The sequence below is a fragment of the Protomyctophum bolini genome (assembly GCF_963924005.1).
Source record: "Protomyctophum bolini genome assembly, chromosome: 21".
Lineage (NCBI taxonomy): Eukaryota > Metazoa > Chordata > Actinopteri > Myctophiformes > Myctophidae > Protomyctophum > Protomyctophum bolini.
The window spans coordinates 18,908,879-18,927,761 of record NC_137882.1 but is presented as its reverse complement, the minus strand read 5'-3'; the positions used below and the strand labels follow the sequence as shown (position 1 = coordinate 18,927,761).

At 44.2% G+C, this 18,883-nt stretch overlaps 2 protein-coding genes across 4 annotated transcripts in view; both read right to left on the bottom strand.

Annotated features, from left to right (window-relative positions):
• mpp7a (MAGUK p55 scaffold protein 7a) overlaps window positions 1-5,684 on the bottom strand; it is a 156,882-nt gene extending 151,198 nt beyond the window's left edge. Inside the window, exon 1 of one of the 2 annotated variants that reach the window (XM_080793388.1) lies at window positions 5,518-5,684. The gene's annotated coding sequence lies outside the window, so the exon portion shown is untranslated. The remainder of the gene's footprint in view (window positions 1-5,517) is intronic. The other variant, XM_080793387.1, reaches the window with a different exon arrangement.
• A 3,321-nt stretch (window positions 5,685-9,005) lies between these two features.
• Window positions 9,006-18,883, bottom strand: part of jcada (junctional cadherin 5 associated a) — a 41,835-nt gene continuing 31,957 nt past the window's right edge. Inside the window, exons 4-7 of one of the 2 annotated variants that reach the window (XM_080793533.1) lie at window positions 17,805-18,749; window positions 12,589-16,045; window positions 12,150-12,528; window positions 9,006-11,582 (exon numbers count right to left, since the gene is read on the bottom strand). In XM_080793533.1, the coding sequence (XP_080649659.1) occupies window positions 11,548-11,582; window positions 12,150-12,528; window positions 12,589-16,045; window positions 17,805-18,749 (4,816 nt within the window). In that variant the 3' untranslated portion in view covers window positions 9,006-11,547. Of the gene's footprint in view, window positions 11,583-12,149; window positions 16,046-17,804; window positions 18,750-18,883 lie in introns of both variants that reach the window. The other variant, XM_080793532.1, reaches the window with a different exon arrangement.

The window sequence follows — 18,883 nt, the reverse complement described above, 5'->3', positions numbered from 1 at the left end:
AGCTAATGATGTTGAAACACTGCTTGGTGCCAAGCGCCAGGAGGACCTTCTGATGACCTCTTCTCACGTATTTTAACCGCTTCGGTAACTTTATACATTTTGAATACTAGAGTCAGTGAGTGCATAACTCCCACGGAGTGCATCCGGGTTTGCTGAGGCCTTAGCTGGCATGTTTTCTGCACACAGAGGTGAAAGCAAAAAAGAGAAGTCAGCCTTGTCTCATTCTCACAGTCACAGTCCAAGGTGTTCAGAAAGGGGTGAGCCAGGCCTAATCATTATCACAAAACCTGGCCTGGTCTTTAAAGGAATTAATTTTGGCAGTGCTGATACCACTGAAAGTTCCCTCCATTACACCCCCTCTTCCCCACTAAGGGGAGGAAACATTCACAAGCTATTGCTCAAGAGAGAAGGTTATTAGATATTGATACACACTCACACATAACACGAACCAACTCCAACATATTTGAATCAAGAAAACGAAAGTTGCAACTTGCCACTGCTTGTTTGAACATGGATGGACTCTGTGTAATTTTTGGCTTGTGAAGTTGTGAATACTCATTTTGTGATTCAATTAACACTTTTTAAGCTGTGTTTGATTAGTCTATCAAATAATTTGGTTAATTGGTTTACTTCTTGATTCCAAATTTGGTTTAATCCCTTTGTACTGACTGGGTACTTCCCAGGTCCCACATACTAGTGCTGCACAATTAATCGAAAAAAGATATCTAGATTCAGACACCTATGCAATCTCATTATGTGAAGAATCATGCAGCACTAGTTGTCCAATTCATTTTAGTTACGCTTTTTTTCTTTTTAATATATAAATACTTTCATGGAAAAACTGAGAATCGTGATCGCAATTCTTGTGGAGGAAAATCGAAATTCATTCGAGCAATTTGAGCAAGAATGGTGCAGCACTATTACATACTGTGATCTGTTTTGTTTGTCATGCTGGTGTGGTCCGGTCCGCCCTGCAAGCTCTGTCCTTCGATCTTATTTGATATAAATGGTGTAATATAAACCCACCTTTCTGATCATTAAGTGTGTCTGCTTGGGATACGTTTAAGATGAGACCCTTTTGGGAAAGTTTAAAAAGAAATCAACAAATCTTACATTACTGTATGGTCAGGGACCACATGCAAAACCTCTGCCCTATATAAATGTTATAGCCCATGTCTTTAAAAAAACAGTCGGCATGGTAAATTGGTAATGGTCTGTCTATGAATGTAACTAAGTTCTGATGCATTTATTTTTTTCGTAGTTCTGTGTAATTTATTCTGTTGTTCCCTAAACACCTACTTAATTATATGCCCGATGCAACAACAATGACTGTGATGAGTTTAAGTTGCACATGACATCACACATGCAGGTTTAACCAACTGGTATTCTTAAAAATATATATATGATTTGTACATTGTACGTTACTACCTGGTATTCTTTAATTGAGCCACCATGGATGAATAAAGAAGTCTATTCAGCATAGCTCTGTGTGCAGGTTCTATGAAAAAAGGGATCATCTTCTGCTCTTATCACTATCGCTTTTTTATCCCCAAGCTTATCGGAGAGGGTAAGCGCATCATCCCATGCCACAGGCGAGGGCATCTTATGATTAGTCAGAAGGCAGGCTAAAAGTCTAAGTGGCCTTCTTCAATAAGACCCAGTGGGAGCTTAGAAGGGAGGGGTGGACCAGTGAGATGTCATATCATTCATGAAAGGAAGTGTTTTGACTCAATCAGCAGGTTGCTGAGATTAAAGTCTGGGAGTTGAGCGTTGCACACAGCGTTCCCAGACCTCCCTCCCCCAGCTGGCTGGGTGACCCTCCGCTCGAGGAACAAAACCCTGGGAATGTGAGCTATGCAGGGCTGCAAGCTCACAGCCACCTGTTCAGACAACCGCACAGGGTCCCTCCAAAACGGAGCCTCGTCTGACCCAACTCGGCCTTGGCTATGCCTCCACTTCCATACTAATAGTGCACTTGTTCACTGCACGCATACAACGTGCATCAACGTGGCCAAACATCCCCCTGGCCCTGACATACTACATGCTAGTCTGGCAGCTGCCAAGCGTGTGAATAATTGAATATTACAAGCCAAGTTAATGTGTAACTGAAGTTCTTCTTTGCGTTCCACTCACTGAAGGGACCACATATTTGCAGTGAGCTTGGAATAGTCAGCGAGTGTCTTTGAATCCACTTGAGTTGCCACTTTACATTACAATAACATAGCCTAATGGAGCCATGATAATGACACATCATTGACACGCTTAATTCCACTGCTAAACGTGAATGCAGGCCAAGTAATTAAGTGGACAAATTCACTTACAATCAGAATCACCCCAAGAGAATTGCTGCTCATTTGGAATGCAGGACAAAGGCCTCCCACGTCCTCTTGTCAAGATGTAAGAGAAGAATGAGGCTACTCCCAGTGAGAGTAGAAAGAGATAGCCAAAACTGCAGAGAAAAACCCATCAAGGTTTTGTCCGAGTAAACACTGGCATTGTGTCTACTGTCTCTCTCCTCTCCAGAGACTCTGGTCTTGGGCATTCAAATAGTCGTTTAAGAAGGTCATCCTCCATCAGTTTATCACACAGCCAGAACAAGAGAGCATGCCTACTGCAGAGAAGTCCAAAGAGACTCCAATAATATTAGCAAACACATTCAAACCCAAGCCCCCAGTAAGGCTATCCAAAGTTGACGCTCTGGTTCGGTCTCTATCCTTTTATTACTCTATGATTCAAACTCATAAACTGGGCATTATGACAATAATGGAGGAATGGCTGAGAGTTGGTAGAATTCTTCATCACCATTGGTCTACTGATCTGAACTGCAACTGTACTGAAGGATGCAGCTCTGAAACCCCACTTGCATATCCGTGAGTGCATAGTGGAAAAATAAAACCAGGACAGCAAGAACCCCTGTCCCTTAACATCAGGGATATTATTAACATCTGCTCCAGTAAGTCCAAGGACAGCTGCAATCAACATTTGTTTCTAAGGTAATCAAATCATACTAATCATAACAACAACATACATATGACTAGACAAGCCAGTTCGGGTGTTTTGGTGGCACCTAAACCAAGAATCTATAGAGCAGTAATAGGTTGGAATGCACTACCAAAGTGTATAACCAATACAAATACAAAATTCATCTTTAAAATCAAGTTAAAAGAACACCTTATGTAAATCATACTGCAGTAACCCTGGGAAAATAATAATTCAAATGTATAATGTGTTGAAAGTGATGTTTTGCTATGTTTGTTTTTTATTTTCTCCTATATTTTTTATTTTCTTATTTTATTTTTTATTTTACTATGTTTTATTTTGAGTTAGTGTTTGTAAACAATTGTAAGTATTGCCTATGTTAAATGTTTGTCTGTGTCAGACCCCAGGAAGACTAGCTTTTGTCAAGGCAAAAGCTAATGGGGATCCTTATAAACAATAAACAATAACAAGATACAGCACATGGCTATTAGACCAACTTCAACTTCCAATTCAAATGGCAAGTAGTGGAGTAGGTGTGTGTGTGTGTGTGTGTGTGTGTGTGTGTGTGTGTGTGTGTGTGTGTGTGTGTGTGTGTGTGTGTGTGTGTGTGAGTGAAACATTAATCATTTAAATCACAGTGCCCTCCTGACTATCTATCATGTAGTGGAGAAATTGTGGAATTGTGTCAAACTGTGTCAAATTGTGTCAAACTGTAAGAAGTAAGAGCGTTACAAATGTATGTACCACATTATGTGAATATGTGGTAATAAAGTAGTAAGTGCAAGTGTGAGAAAACAATTAACCACTTGACCCACCAATATTCTTGGAGGAACGTTAGGGAAAAAATCACACCAGTGTGAAGTGAGCGGTGCATGCTGTTCAACAACACCGTTTAATACAAGCAGGTCGTAAATTTGATCAATGGGCTGTCAATGGAGGCTATTGCAGCTCTAGATTCAACCCATTATTTTAAAAAAAATCTAGTGTTGCAAATGGCGGCCGGGCTAACCTACAGTAGATTACTTAGCAGGTCGACACAATGGACCATCACAATTTATATGCATCATGCATCTTATATGCATCATTATATGCATCATAACCTTCCTGTTATTTCAAGCTGTGACACTCAGCATCGATCGGCAGGTTTCGTTAGAGAGGTTAGCAAGTGTGAAAACTGTGAATGGCTGTGCGGGCTTGCATGCATCTTCAAAACTACCCTGCATAGGCCTACCGACCATAGATATTAAAAGAAATAGATGCCTCATTGGCCGCTGCAGTTCGTTGGAGCCATGTGTGTCGAAGGAGGGATGGAACAATTTAAACTGGGGGAGGAAGTGTGCCGGAAGTGTGGAAGGCATGCTACGTCACGCTGCCACTCAAGTGACTACTGGCCAATCACAGCGCATCTTTTCCGGGACTCAGACCCGAACATGCGCTCCCTGATGCATGGCTCATGCTTTGCAAGGAATCTCGGGACAATGTTGCCCTCCCTTGAGCACATACGCTCTAGAGCCGGAAGGGGCGTCTACCTTTATGTCTATGCTACAGACAACTCACCCTAGCTGCAGGGGTCAAGGGGTCGTACCCCAAACAAACAGACATACATACAGACACACGGCCAGTCATTGGAGCAGTTAGGCACCGCTCAAAAATGCCATTGTGAGCTTGTAGATCGGCTATTTTGGCTTAGAGATTTGGTGGTGTCTGGTGTATACAGAGAAAGTGGTCAAAGTATAGCTGTACGTAGCTCTGGTCCATAGCCAATGCTTCTATGATTCTGCCCTGCATAGAAGCATTGGCTATGGACCAGAGCTAAGCTGTACGGCAAGTAACTCAATTCCAGTTGACTACATGCCATGTAGTCAACTGGAATTGAGTTACTAGTTAATAGAGCAACCCCATGTAGTACATGGGGTTGCTCTATTGGTGAAGCTCTATTGAAACTGCCCTCCAAATACAGACTGTACCACTGTGACTCCTTGTGTGGCTTGGCGCTGTTAGCCAGTGACAAGCTCCGTGTCACCACACTTGACTTCTGCCGTGTGTGAACATTACAAGAGCTCAGTCTGTATTCCTTCATGCCGAGAACAGACGTGAGGAGTCAGGTCTGGGACCAGTGATGTTGTCCAAGTCCAACAGAAACCTAACCTAACTTATTGGTTGAGCAATGCAGGGATGCAGTGTGTGTGTGTGTGTGTGTGTGTGTGTGTGTGTGTGTGTGTGTGTGTGTGCACACAAATTTACATTTGCCGCCCAACTTCATGTTTATTTCTGATCTCTGTGATTTAATATCATGGGTTATTGCTGCGCCAGAAGGCAGACCCTCTGCCTCTCGTAGATTCTGACATAGTGATGATGTCAGAATCGATACATGTCAGAATCGATAAATACATGATCTACGAGTCTAAATCTTAGGCTATCTGCACAAGTGTTTAGCGACGTGTGTGTGTGTGTGTGTGTGTGTGTGTGTGTAGCCTCACCTCACAGTAACTAACAACACCGCGTGAATATAAGTTCGGAGATGCAGTGTATTGATACTCACAGTCGGGTCGGTGAAGAAGAACAGCCTCTGTACTTCTCAGAATGTTGCTTTAAATATCCCTCGGGGAAACGGAACGTATGGACGTATACACTGTACGTCAATTCATAAAACTATTTCAAGACCGTGATTTGAGGAGAAGCAATCTCTCCGTCAGCAACCCATTTCCCCCAAAACGATACGCCTTGTCCGTGCCACAGGCAAACATAAAACCGTGAGTGACAACGCCGTTCTGGGATCCGTACGCGTTTTTTGGTCCACCGTGTCTATGAACTGCTGTGTGAGAAAAGGAACACACAGAGCTGTTCTAAGATCAGCCATACAGATGATGTACTGTGATGCACTCGCGTAGGTCCTCCCATCTTTTGTTTCATTGGTTCTTTTGGTTGAAGGCGTTGCTATTGTTGAGTTCTGTATATTTTTATTGGCGCTTCAGCTTCTCAATCACCCAGTAGCCCCGCCTTTTCCCAAACAAGCGAAGACAATGCCGGCTGCTGCATAATCTTATGTGCACAATAACGTAGCCTACTTTTTTGTTTTTAATTGTGCGTTGTGTTCAACACTATGAACACCATAGCAGCAAAGCTAAAACGCTGGTTATAGGCCTACATTACATATTGGATGTGGAAAATAATAATAATTCCAATTGACACAAATCTATAACAAACATTGTATTTGCAATTTAAAAGCTCCTAGTATAATATGAATTTACTCGAAGTCTCTCAACTCTGTTTTGAAATTAAAAACACTCAGTAGGTCTCCTTGCCATCCATTCCCTTTAACTAATATTTAAACATCTTAGAACTTTCCTGGGTAAGGTGATAAATTAAGTAGGCATACATTATGCAATGTATTATATTATACTATGCTTAGTATGCTTACTATGCTATGAATGATGACAACTGAGTTCCTGAATCCTGACAGGTGAGTTCTGTCTGAGGCCTGTCTGAGGCCTTTTCACAGTCACGTCGGAAAATACATTCAATACCTCCCCCTGCAGGTCATCTAGAGTGAGACAGCTGTAGTAATGAGTAATGAGTCTGACTCAATATTACTAATGAGTAATGATTGAGGAATCATACAACCATACTCCATATAGCCATATAGCCATTTTTGTATACCACACCATAGACACAGACAACCAAAAATAAACGCAACATTTCATCATACTTTAAGTAGCATGTGACATGTAAAACTAGGGGGTTTTCATGATTCTGATCTATTCCAAGCATTAGTTTTGCACAAAAAACACTCCTTGGCAGTTCAGGCCTGCTGCCATTCTGCCAGTACCATCATGATAATTTCACTTTACTGATCAGTGAGTGACAAATAAACCCTCTTCTATATTGAATCCTTTTGGGTTGTGTAGTTGTCTGTTGGTTTGTATCATTTATGTTGTCCTGTAAAAGTGGTGGTATTAGGGTTTGTGTGTCCTCGACAGAGCGGGCGGAAGAGTTTCTGCTATCTGTACACTGGTTGTGGTGGGCCGCTCTGGGCCAAATTCATGAGAAAATGACCGGCCGAATTTTTGAGTTAATATAGCCTGCCTGCTTGCTTATGAATCTTGACCATCAGGACAACATTTGTGTAAGATCCTGTGTTTAGGTGAGACATGACCTTTGACACTATATAAATGTCTAAATAGAAGAGCAGGGAATCCAGGGAGACTAAATTCAACCATGCTCATTGTATAAATGTATTTTGTATTAAAATAGTCTACCATACATATTGGACAAAATTACATTACAAAAAAGTTACATTAGTGCTGCTTTCAGATGTCATATTGCCCAATGCCCATCAGTCAAAAACAATTTGAAAGCCATTTTAAATTTACCAGATTAGACAGTAATGCATTAAACACATGCAGTTTATATTTTACAGTTAGTGAAAGATATGTAATTCAGATTTACGGTATTTGTTCAAATGAAATATATTTTTTAAATATTTACAATGGATTTAAAAGTTTCAAGGTTAGTGTGACGGTTCCCTATATTGTGTTATATGTATATTACTCTATAGTTGTCTGGTTTAGGTATATGTTGTGTTTACGGTTTGCCCTATAGTAACCTCTGTTCTTTGTATCCAATAGGATTGGGGAGCAGAGCTAGACATGATGTTCAGCCTAAGTGGCTCGCACCTGGGCCCGGGTGTCGACGGCGACGCCCTATAAATGCCTGCTTCCCCAGTCCTTCCACAGATCTGTTCTTTTCATTTGCCTCCTGCACTCCACCATGCACACTTCTCAACATTTATGTTAATCCATACAACACGCACACACATACATTTCACTCATGCATACACGCACTACACCACTGACTACTGATCTCCACACTTCATCGGTTCCATCATGATTTGTTCCTTAATTTACAGTTTTGTTTAGTTAATAAATTCTATTTCTTTGGTCAACTGCGTCTCCCCTGTTTTTTGTTGTGTATCTTGGCACCCCCTAGGCCAGGTACATAACAGTTAGGCAGACTTTTTTGTATTTTAACTACCAGATGGCCAACTCTGTAATTCATATCAACTCTTATCATCAATGTCAACTATGTCTTTTTACGTTTTGCCTTTAAAAATTATCATCAGATATTATTTAGGTGAGACTCTAGGGCAGTGATACTCAACCTCAGGCCCGCGGGACCATTATGACTGGCCCACCAATGAAAATCTAAAAAAAAGAAGAAAAAAAAATCTGGAAAATGAAATAAAAATAAATAAATCTGAATGAAGTTACTAATCTTTAATTACATTATTATAAGTAATACTATTAGAGTTGTACTATTACTCGAACGAAAATAAAAGCTAGGGGGGGGGGGGGGGGAGATGCAATGCAAATGAAAGACATATACTGTGTATCCCTATTCCCTGACATAATTTTATAGCTAAACGGACAGAATTCTATTTTATTTGAATGATGAAACCCAGCTGCCATTAATAGTTGGAAATGGAAATGGAAATTGCGGAAATTGCGGAAATTTGGAAATGGAAATTGAAGAAATTGCGGAAATTGTAATTGCGGAAATTGCGGAAAGGGTGGAAATGGAAATTGTGGAAATTGTGGAAATGCGGAAATGGAAATTGCGGAAATGGTAATTGCGGAAATTGCGGAAATGGTGGAAATGGAAATTGCGGAAATTGCGGAAATTGCGGAAATGGAAATTGAGGAAATTGCGGAAATGGAAATTGCTCTTCAGTTATAGCTATCTATAGGTATCTATAGGTAAATCTATTTGAGTATCCCTGCTCTAGGGAGGCTTAAGCCACTGGGCCAAATTAAGCGAGTGGCTGCGCATAAAAAAGAACTACCGCTAGATGGCGCTCTTTCCACTGTAATGGAGGTTTTTGGTACCCCACAAACATACTTTCACCTAGAATCACCTAGAAACTCCATTCACAACTTTAATAATTCAGCTCACTGTGGATAAACATGCTTGAAGTGTTTTGCAGTTTTTTATTTATTTTTATATTTAACTTTTAAAACATACATCTGAAAACTTGGGCACCTCTCTGTTCCTTAACACTTTAACCTAGAAAGGTGATTCAGAACTTGATTGTCCAGTAGGTGGAAAGTCCAGTGACGCGAGGTTAATTGTCCAGCTATAGTTGCTTGGCTGTGCAAAATTTAAAAAATCCAACTCTCATTTTTTAAACTAAAATGCTGATTCTAGACAATAAAATCACGAGCAAATATCTTACATGCAAAGACTTTTATTTCTGAATAGTCTGCAGTATTGTACAATGGCAGTACACAAGTGCCTGTATTCATGTCCATTCTTAATGATCATACCATGAATATAGACACATGTGCCTTCAAACAATTCCCTTTTTACAATAATCTAAAAAATACTGTGTTCTGGTTTAAATACATTGCATAACTTTTGAAAATAAAATATGAATTATATGAAATATAACAGTTGCTTATTGGATAGACTAGTACCAAATGCAATTATATGCAAATACATCTTTCTCTGTTACATCTTACGCATTTCATGCAAGAGAAATAAAAATGCCTGCACATACAAAAAAAAGAAAGAAAAAAAAGAAAGAAGCTGTACAGACTTCGGTATGAAAATAGAAAATATCAAAGCAAGATGTGCACCAATAATATATTATGTTACAAATAACCTGTAGTACAAAAAACTTCTATGAGAATGACCAGATTCTACCTGGAACACAAGAGGTACATGAACTCGGATTGTTGTTATTGAGGACTACATATATCCTACCCAACTTTCGAAAAACAAAAAACACTTTCATGCAAGTCTTCTTACCAGACCCTACATGTTTAACACCAAAGGGTCAGGGTGGGGGTTGGAGACAACAGCAACGTGGTGCAACTTAGCGATATGACCAAATGGGACATTTAAGACGCAGTTCTTTGAATTTTGTACTTTTAACCCAGCAAACGTTAATGCCCTACGCATAGCATCTAGTTTGCTTTGGTAAGTTATTTAAACCTTCTCTGTATTGCTATCCCACCAGTGACAAATGTGTAAATAAATGTATTCTGCTGCCACCTTATAAAGCAATGATATGTTGAAAGTGAAATTATTAGACACTCAGTTACCATAGCTAAGTATCTCAGTGGTAAAGTTCTGTACAGCATTCATATTAAGCATCATTAACTTAATATTGGGTATTATTGCCAAAATAACACTGGAGTTTTCATTAATAAAACTAGAACTCTCATGTCCAGATTAACTTTCCAGAATAGAGTGAAGTACTGTTCACTGAAAATACTGGAGTTTTACACACAAAATACTTCTCCACAAACACAGTAGTGTGTACAAGGCACACTCCGATCAATAGAGCTATATCTATCTTTTCTTGCACAAAAAGAAGAAAACACTTTTGAAATAAGATATATTTTGCACGAGTCAATCTTAAACCGCCTAAGGTCCAATCACAACTGCACGGTTAAATATAAACTTCTGTTAACGCGTTAAAATATATATATTTATATATATATTTTGTCTTCCTTTTTTATACAGTATGAGAGCTGATTAACAAAAATAACATTTTCCAAATGACTTATTTTTTTCCGGGCAGTTTGGTGATCATTTATTACACTGATAACGTAACAGGCCGAGTGCGATCTCTTGGGTAACGAAGGATTCTCAGGTGCTTGTGAACACCGAACCAACCATCTTACAGCAGCACAACCTCCTGCGTACACCTTTATGACAAGATTGAAGCGCGTGAGGCGACGCTTGCTCTGCGGACTAACTGCTACTCAAAGCTTTTTCCACCGAAGTCCCGTGCAGCAATGACAATATTGCTCTTGAGTGAGACTATTCAAAGAAAACACAGTGTTTCTCATTCTGATCCAGCCTCTAGTACATTCTCTATCGCACAAGAAGTAGAAGAATAAAGACAAGGGTATTTAGTTATTGGTATTTCACCCCTAAACTACACTTGCAAAAAAATCGTTTCTCTTTTCTTTTTGTAACGCAGATAAGAAAATATACATTTCTTCAGCACTGAAATCAAATAAAATCTTTTCTTTTTCTTCTGAATAAAATCTTAGAACTCTTTATTTACATTTGGTGTAGGTTAACACTGATTGTAACATAATACCTTTTTCTCATTGTGTTTTTTTTTCCTTCGTATTTTCTGTCAATCGTTGGAGAGCAGACACACTTTTACATTCATATTTCAGCACAAACGGGGAGCCAGAGTGCTGGGGCAAATGATGATATGCACTTTCCCCCCGAAACAAAGTAAAAAGAAAGAGGTGGAAGCTTGTTTGTTCCAAAACCATTGAGTGGTGGTGGATTGAACAACAGCGGGAATAGAAAGACGAGGACGTTGAAAAGCAATGAAGGCCCGGAGAACTGGTGAGTGGTGGCACTTTTGTTTGGCTGTATAAAGGCTTCCGGAGCACCAGGACAAAAACTTTCACGAGGAGCATTGTGTGACAATATTGGGGTGAGGCGGTCGCAGCCGCCCGAGTCATGAGGTGAGATGAGAGCTTTGTTGTCCCGAAAAGCTGTTAACGTGAACCAGACAGATTCCCAGAGTTGTGCCGGAGATCACACCCTCTCCACTCGGCTGGGGTCGTACGAGTCTGAGGAGAAGATAAGGACGTGCAATTAAAAACAAGACTCAAGATTCATGCTAGTTCTATATAGAAAAGACACACTCGACACCATTTATATCCCAGGGCACCGTGACAACTCACAATTAGATTACAAAGTGTTAAAATTATGTAATTCCATTAAATAAATATCTGTAAATTTAAATACAACGTTTCGGTCTTGCGACCTTCCTCAAGCGAGGAAGGTCACAAGACCGAAACGTTGCAATAAATGCTCTTAAAGCTAGCAAGTGGCGGTGTGCGGGTGTCCCCTCTTTCTCCTACAATGTATGTGTCTAAAATATTTTTTCAATTACTCTAAGCTTCCCTCATTACTGCATTTAACAACATACATCCATGGTTTTATGTCAGGTTAGAGAGGGGGTCAATATTTAATTTTGACATTGCTGAAATGAAAACTATTCATAATGAATATCAATTTCTTTTTTTTCTCCAGCTCAACCCTGCTTAATGGTCCGTTTCATTCTTTGATTTGCTGAGGCACAACCTCCTTCAATAACACATACAGCATGTCGCGGTCACCACTTCTGCACCCACCTGAGACAGAGAGCACCTCCTCGTCCTCCATAGAACTGGAACCACAGGTCACGCTGCTGAAGCTGAGGGGCAGGGTGATCTCTCTCTTGGGCACGCTGCGAGGTTTGGGGAGCAGTGGGGGTTTCTGAGCCCTGGTACGTTGCTTTGGCCTGGGCACTTCCTCTCGCTCAGCTTCTTTACTCACTTGTTCTCTGACAACATCCAGCGCGTTCCCTTCTATTTGATCCTCTCCTGCTGGGTGTTCATCATCCTCCTCGATTTTCAGCTCCGACTCCACCTCTATTCGTGACTCCTCCGTTTTCATTGCGGCCTCGTTCTCATTCTCCAGACTTATTGTGATGTCTCCGCTCAGCTCTTCTTCCTCTATGTTCAGTTCCACCTCAACCGCCTCTTCTACCCTTTGCTGTCCTATTTCGTGTGCCTCCTCATCCAGTTCCACCTCAACCGCCTCTTCTACCCTTTGCTGTCCTATTTCGTGTGCCTCCTCATCCTCTGCTTCCTCTGTCCTTTCATCACACCTTTCGCGATCATCCTTGCTAACATCTTCCTCTCCTGAGTCGTTCTCTTTCTCCTCTCCTCCCTCTTCTGTGTCACCTTTTTCCTCCGCCACTTGTCCCTCTGCCTCTACCTGAGCTCCAGACTCCACTGCATCCCTGTCTCCCTCTCCGTCCACAATGTCTGCCACTTGTCCCTCTGCCTCTACCTGAGCTCCAGACTCCGCTGCATCCCTGTCTCCCTCTCCGTCCACAATGTCTGCCTCTTGTCCCTCTGCATCTACCTGAGCTCCAGACGCCGCTGCATCCCTGTCTCCCTCGCCGTCCACAATGTCTGCCTCTTCGCAGTAGTCTCCAGAACTTTGGAGGCTGAGTCGTCTCATCCGGGACACCGAGTCCAATTCCTTCAGACGGGCCATTCTCTCTGGGGTTGATCTGCACAAAGACGTTGGCGACGAGGACGTGGAAGAGTTCAGCTTGTCCTGCAGGGATTCAATTAACTTTGAGGCCGCACCGCGTCCCTTCGTCTCCCCGCTGCAGGTGCTCAGTTCCAACTTCCCGTCGGGGGAGACTGGCAGGGACAAAGGAAGCGAGCTGGGTGGGAACTCGGGTAGGTCCAGCACCACGGTTTGTTGGCTCTCTCCGCTGTGGCTGTCTTCACCGTCGCTGTGGTTTCCACCAGGCATTTGTCTGTCTTCGTCCTCTGTATGGTCCACATCACATGCGCTTGTTCCCGTGTCTTCCTCCGACTCCTGTTCCTGGTTGTTCAGGGACTCCTCGTTCACTTGCTCACACTCTCGTGCTACCTGCTGTGTCTCTCTGTCTTCACTATTGTGTGTTTCAGTTTTGACTGGAAGGTCTGTAATGTCTGTATCAGTGGTGGTTATGGAGATGTCTGCGTCATCCTGATTATCTTCGGCCTGCCTGTGAGCCACACCCAATGCCTCCACCGGCAGGCCCAGGATCCTGGCCGCCCGCTGCTCGATGGACTCATTCTCAGGGATGCCCTTAGCGCATTTGACCTCATACAGATTGCTGAGGTCCTCGGCAGGCAACGAGTTGGCTTTCTCCCGGATCAACAGGCTCTCTAGGTGCTTGTCGGCCATCGTTGAATCATTTCTGTAGGTCAGACGGTCTGGGAAGACATATCTCTCATCTCTCTCCTCGAAAGAAAACGCAGACTCTCTGGTCAGCCTGCCGATGTGTGATGAGGTGGGTTTACTATTTTCACTATTGGCCCTGCGGATGATCAAATTTGGCACAGGCCTGAATCTTGGAGGACTGGGATGTCTGGGGATGTCTTGCCTGTAGACTTGGTTGGTGTCATCTCCCTCGACCTTTGCCACAGCCTGCGCCTCAACTTGAAGCTCTTTATCTGGGTTGTGCTCAACGCCAGCACCATCTTTAACACATGTTGTCCTGCTCTCCCATGACAACTCCACAGACGGACCGACCTCCTGGGGATCTAGTGGAGATGGGACTGAGAGGGAGCGTTGGATTGTTCCTCCAGGACCTTCGGCAGTCTCTGTGTAGACCGTTAATCCCACATCCCGCAGTAAGGACTCTCGGGGGACCGGGATGTCTTGCCTGTAGAACTGGTTGGGGTCAGTTGGTTGGTCCAGGGACGCTTGTTGTCTGGGGCTGTGCTCTGACGGTGTGGATAACTCTCCTGTTGCTGGTCTGGTGTCGGTTCTCTCCTGTGGCCTGGAGAACGCACTCCTCACCTCCCTGTAGTCTGGATCAGTGCTAGAACTCCAGGACTCTGATCTGGTCTTCATGCTCTTGGGATGATTTATGTGCATCGGTGGAAGACTAAGTGCTTGCCTGCCAGGATCTGGAGGGGCAATCATGTGTGCTGATTTGCTGAGCTCCAATATGTTCTCATGCACCTCTTCCAGTTCCTCAATGCATTGCTCCACATTAGACCTCTTTCTGATCGTATCATCAAACTCTTTGTTGAAGTACTCCAGCTCCCCGATGGCGTCCCAGGGGCGCCGGTTCACTGGCTTCAGCAGGAACTGACCGAAGACCGCCTGCTCCTCACCATCTGCAGGATTGGAGCCACTCTTCCTGGGGGACGATGGCTGCTGGTCTACCTGCTCACTCGCCTCTTTGGATGGTGAGGACGGGGTCAACTGTGAGGGTGGTGGAGATGGAGGTTGAGCTGGGCCAAGGCTGAGGCGGCAAAATGCGCTGTTGCTGGAGGGGTGGAGGTTCTTCTGGCCAGCCATGGGGCAGCCATACGAAGCGCTGCTGTCCGTCCCCAAAGCGCTGTCTGTGGTTGTCTCTGGGGCAGACTGGCCAGCCTCCTGTACCCGTGGAGGGCTCTGAGGGCCTGGGCTTTTCACCGTCAAGGGGGAGCTGGTCTGGGTCTCCTGATTTCGGTACTGGTTTCCGGGCCAGGACCCAGCATAACACAACTCCTTGTCCTCGTTGGCCTGGAGGGCCCATGCGTCTATGATCTCCTTTCTTAATGGAGCTCTCTTGTAGTTCCTCATAGAGGATGTGCTGGTGCTGGTGTGGAAGTGAGAGTGACTGGGCCTGAGCGGCATGTCGGCCATGGACTTGCTGCGGAGTTTCTGGTTGTCCACATGGCCTAGAGTGACGCTGTCAGTGTTGGTGACAGTCAGACTTGGTATCATCTCGTTATTGTTCTGATCTGCTGCAGAGTCTTTGTTAATATTCATTGCCGTGTGAATGGGGACGGACACCAGGCAGAAAATTGTCTCGCTCACCCTCCTCTTACTGTTCCTGCTACTTTCTGACCCTGAGTCTGGGACGATCTTCTTCACCTGGGTGATGGTTTCCGTGAAGCCCTGGTCTGAGTTGGAACCCTGGCGAGATGTGGAGGAGGAGGCCACCACCGTGGCCTGGAAGGCTGACAAGGGTGAGGGCGGAGGACCTTGGTTTTTGGAATATCTGTTACAGTTTTGGTCGGTTGCTGGGAAGTTATCGACAGTCTCTTTGTGCAAATCGCTGTGCCACCTGTCGTTGTCATTGTCAAAGTCGCTCGAAGACGTCTGGTGGGCCTCTGCGGTCTGTTTGGCCGCGACAAAGGGCCCCAACGGCGGAGGCAAGAAGGCACTGTCGTCGGACACGGGCTCCGACACGGTGACGCTGGGAAGCTCGTTGCGGATGTGGCGGATCTTGTCGGCGTCCGTCAGGGAGTTGCCGCCGAGGGCTGAGGAGATGTGACGGACGCGGGGGTCATCGAAGGGGATGTACTGGACCCCTCCGCCGGGGCGCTCCTGGACGGCGTAGCCCGGGTACAGCTGCTTCCTGCTGGGTAGTTGTACGCTCCTCTCCCTCTGGGGGTCAGGCCATAGGCCGGCTGGATATCTGGAATACCAGTGAGATCCGTCTGGAACCATGTGCATCTGCTGGTACACGTCCCCTCGGTATCTGGGAATTATATGACAATGCAGTTTTACTTCATTTATATTAGCACTAGTAGAGCATAGTGAAATTACACAACACTGACCAGGCTGGGAGAATAACGAATGTTGGCAAACCTCTGACACAAACTGTACTATGTCTTTATTAAGGCTCGAATGTAGACCGAATCAATGCAATGCATTGATTTTATGTTCCACTAATGGTGGATGGGAACAGGGGCCTGGCATTTTATTATTGTAATCAAGCAATGTACTATCATAAGGACGTTTTGGATATAGTTAAAATGAGCCTCAACTATACCATTTAGCAATGTAATATACCGTTACTGCATTTATAATAGAGGGTATGCGCGTGACATTATCATACCCGGATGTTATATTATGCAGGAACACCTACTGAGTGTTAGAAAACTACTTTCTGGCCTTGACAGCCCATACATTCCGAACAGAAAAGTCCTATCCGATTGCATTAAACAACGTTAAACTCACTTTGCCACTCGATCTGCCATTCACTTTATTCATGCACATACCCTCTATCCTCAAATATGATATTTGTGTTCACAAAAAGATTAATTCGTTTTTCAAGGAGCAAAATTGCAACGTTAGAAAGCTCATATCTTTTAAACTGGGATTTATTTTACTACAGTATTATAAACTGTACATTCACATACTGTAGGTATAAAATACATCAAGAATAACCTTGCATGTTTCATTGCACATATGACATACATTGCTCAATGTAAAACTTGAGTCCCGATCCCGACGACCTTTGCTGCGTGTCTTCCCCCCATCTCTTTCCCCCTTTCTTGTCAAACTACTGTTAATCTTTCAATAAAGGCAAAAAAACCCCAAAATATCTTAAAAACAAGAAAAAACTAAGTGCATTATTTAATTATGTATTTGTTTGTTTACTTATTTAAGATATTCTGGGGGCTTTTTCTGCCTTCATTGACAGATTAACAGTAGGCTGACAGGAAGAGAGATGGGGGGGGGGGGAGCACTGTGACTTCAGTGCACTGTGCTTACACATTACACTTAAAGGTCGCCAGAATCGGGAGTGGAACAGGCGACCCGCTGTCAGGCTAGGTTTTTATTAGGTTATTATTTATTTATTTTTTAACTAAAGAAAAGAGGACACACAGCTCATAGTCACGAATCACGATGCTAGAAACTTTAATAAACCAACCTTCTTCAGGGTATTGTTACCCTGAAGAAGGCAACCTGCTTGCCGAAACGTTGGTTTATTAAAGTTTCTAGCATCGTGACTACGAGCTGTGCGTCCTCTTTTCTTTAGTCAAAGTTTTATCTCCTGTGGTTCTCACCACTACAGGTGTGCGCTCCTATACCTTTCTGTTTGTTCTATTATTTATAGATAGCTTGAGGCTGTTTGAATTATAATTATATGCAAACTTTAGTTGCTAGTTACTTGGTAGATTTGTATATTATTATTGCAAAACACACAAACCACGTCAGCCTCTATATATTCCGGCCATTTGAAAATAGATCTACAAGCTCCCAATATGCCGCGATGCGACACATTGTGAACTTATAGATCGGCTATATTCTACACAATGACTACTTTTACTTTAGGTAAAAGTATATTTAAGTATATTCTGATGCCGATACTTTTGTACTTTTACTAAAATCCATTTTGAATACGGGACTTCTACTTGAAACGGAGTATATCTACATTGCATTATTTGTACTTAAGTATGTGAGTACTTCTTCCATCTATCTATCTATACATGTGAAAAAGAGTAATTTACCTGTAGTTAAGAGGGATTTCCCCATAGCCTCGGTGACCGCCTGGCATGACAGGTGCCCTCTTGTATGACGGGGGAGGGATGTACCCAGGGGGTCCAGAGTCCGCTGAAAAATAGTCCAGCTGAGGGTCACCTGCCCTGGACAGCGGGAGCGGTGTTCGGTCCCTGGCCTGCGGAACGACTGAATCTCTCCCAGACCCAGACAACACCTCACAGCTACCCCTGATCTGCTGGTGCACCTCGTAGGAAGGGGGTCTGGGGGGTCGGGTGAAGCGTGCCTTTGGCGTCACGGAGAGCTGGGTGGCGCTAGCCGGTCGGCCGTTCTCCGGCCAGCGGGGAACCCTGTAAATGTCGTGCGGCGAGAGCGGGTGGCCGTTGACTCTCCTGTACAGCTCCGGACCGGAGGACGTCGTCATGTCCACGTACTGCAGGCTGTCGGGCTGCAGCATCCGCGGCAGCGACTGCGACTTGGCTTTGGTCCTGGGGTGCACGACCATGCCCTCCGGCGTCCGGGCGTGGAGACGCTGCTGCTCCTGGGCCCAGCGCTCGCCCTCGCTCTCCGACAGCTGGCGGCCGAAGCTCACCGCCGGACGCCACTCCTCGGTGCCCAAGCTCTGGCACTTCCGCTCGGCCGCCATCCGCCACTGGTGGAGGGCGGCCTCCCTCTCTCTGGTCCGCGCCTGGGCCTGGACCTGGGCCTGAGCCTGAGCCGCCCAGCGCTGCCTCTCCTGGGCCGCCCTCTGCCGCTCCTCGGTGGGCATCTCCTGACCCCTGGGCTGCTGTGGGCCGGGCTGCTGCCGGACATACTCCCCCTGTCCTCCTCCTCCTCCCCCGGGAGGCTCTCTGAAGTCGGCGTAGTCCAGGAGCACAGCGAAGTCCTGCCCTCTCCTCCTCCAGTAGGACACGTCCTTAGACTGAGGGTGTGGTCCTCTGGGACCGTCACAGAACCTGAAAGGAAACACAATGAAAGACTGTGAGTTCAGACAATAATGCATGCAAACATGTTACGTTTTGATGTGTTAAACATTGAAATACATACAGTAGCAATTTAAATCTAATCAAGAAATCAATAAATTGAACTT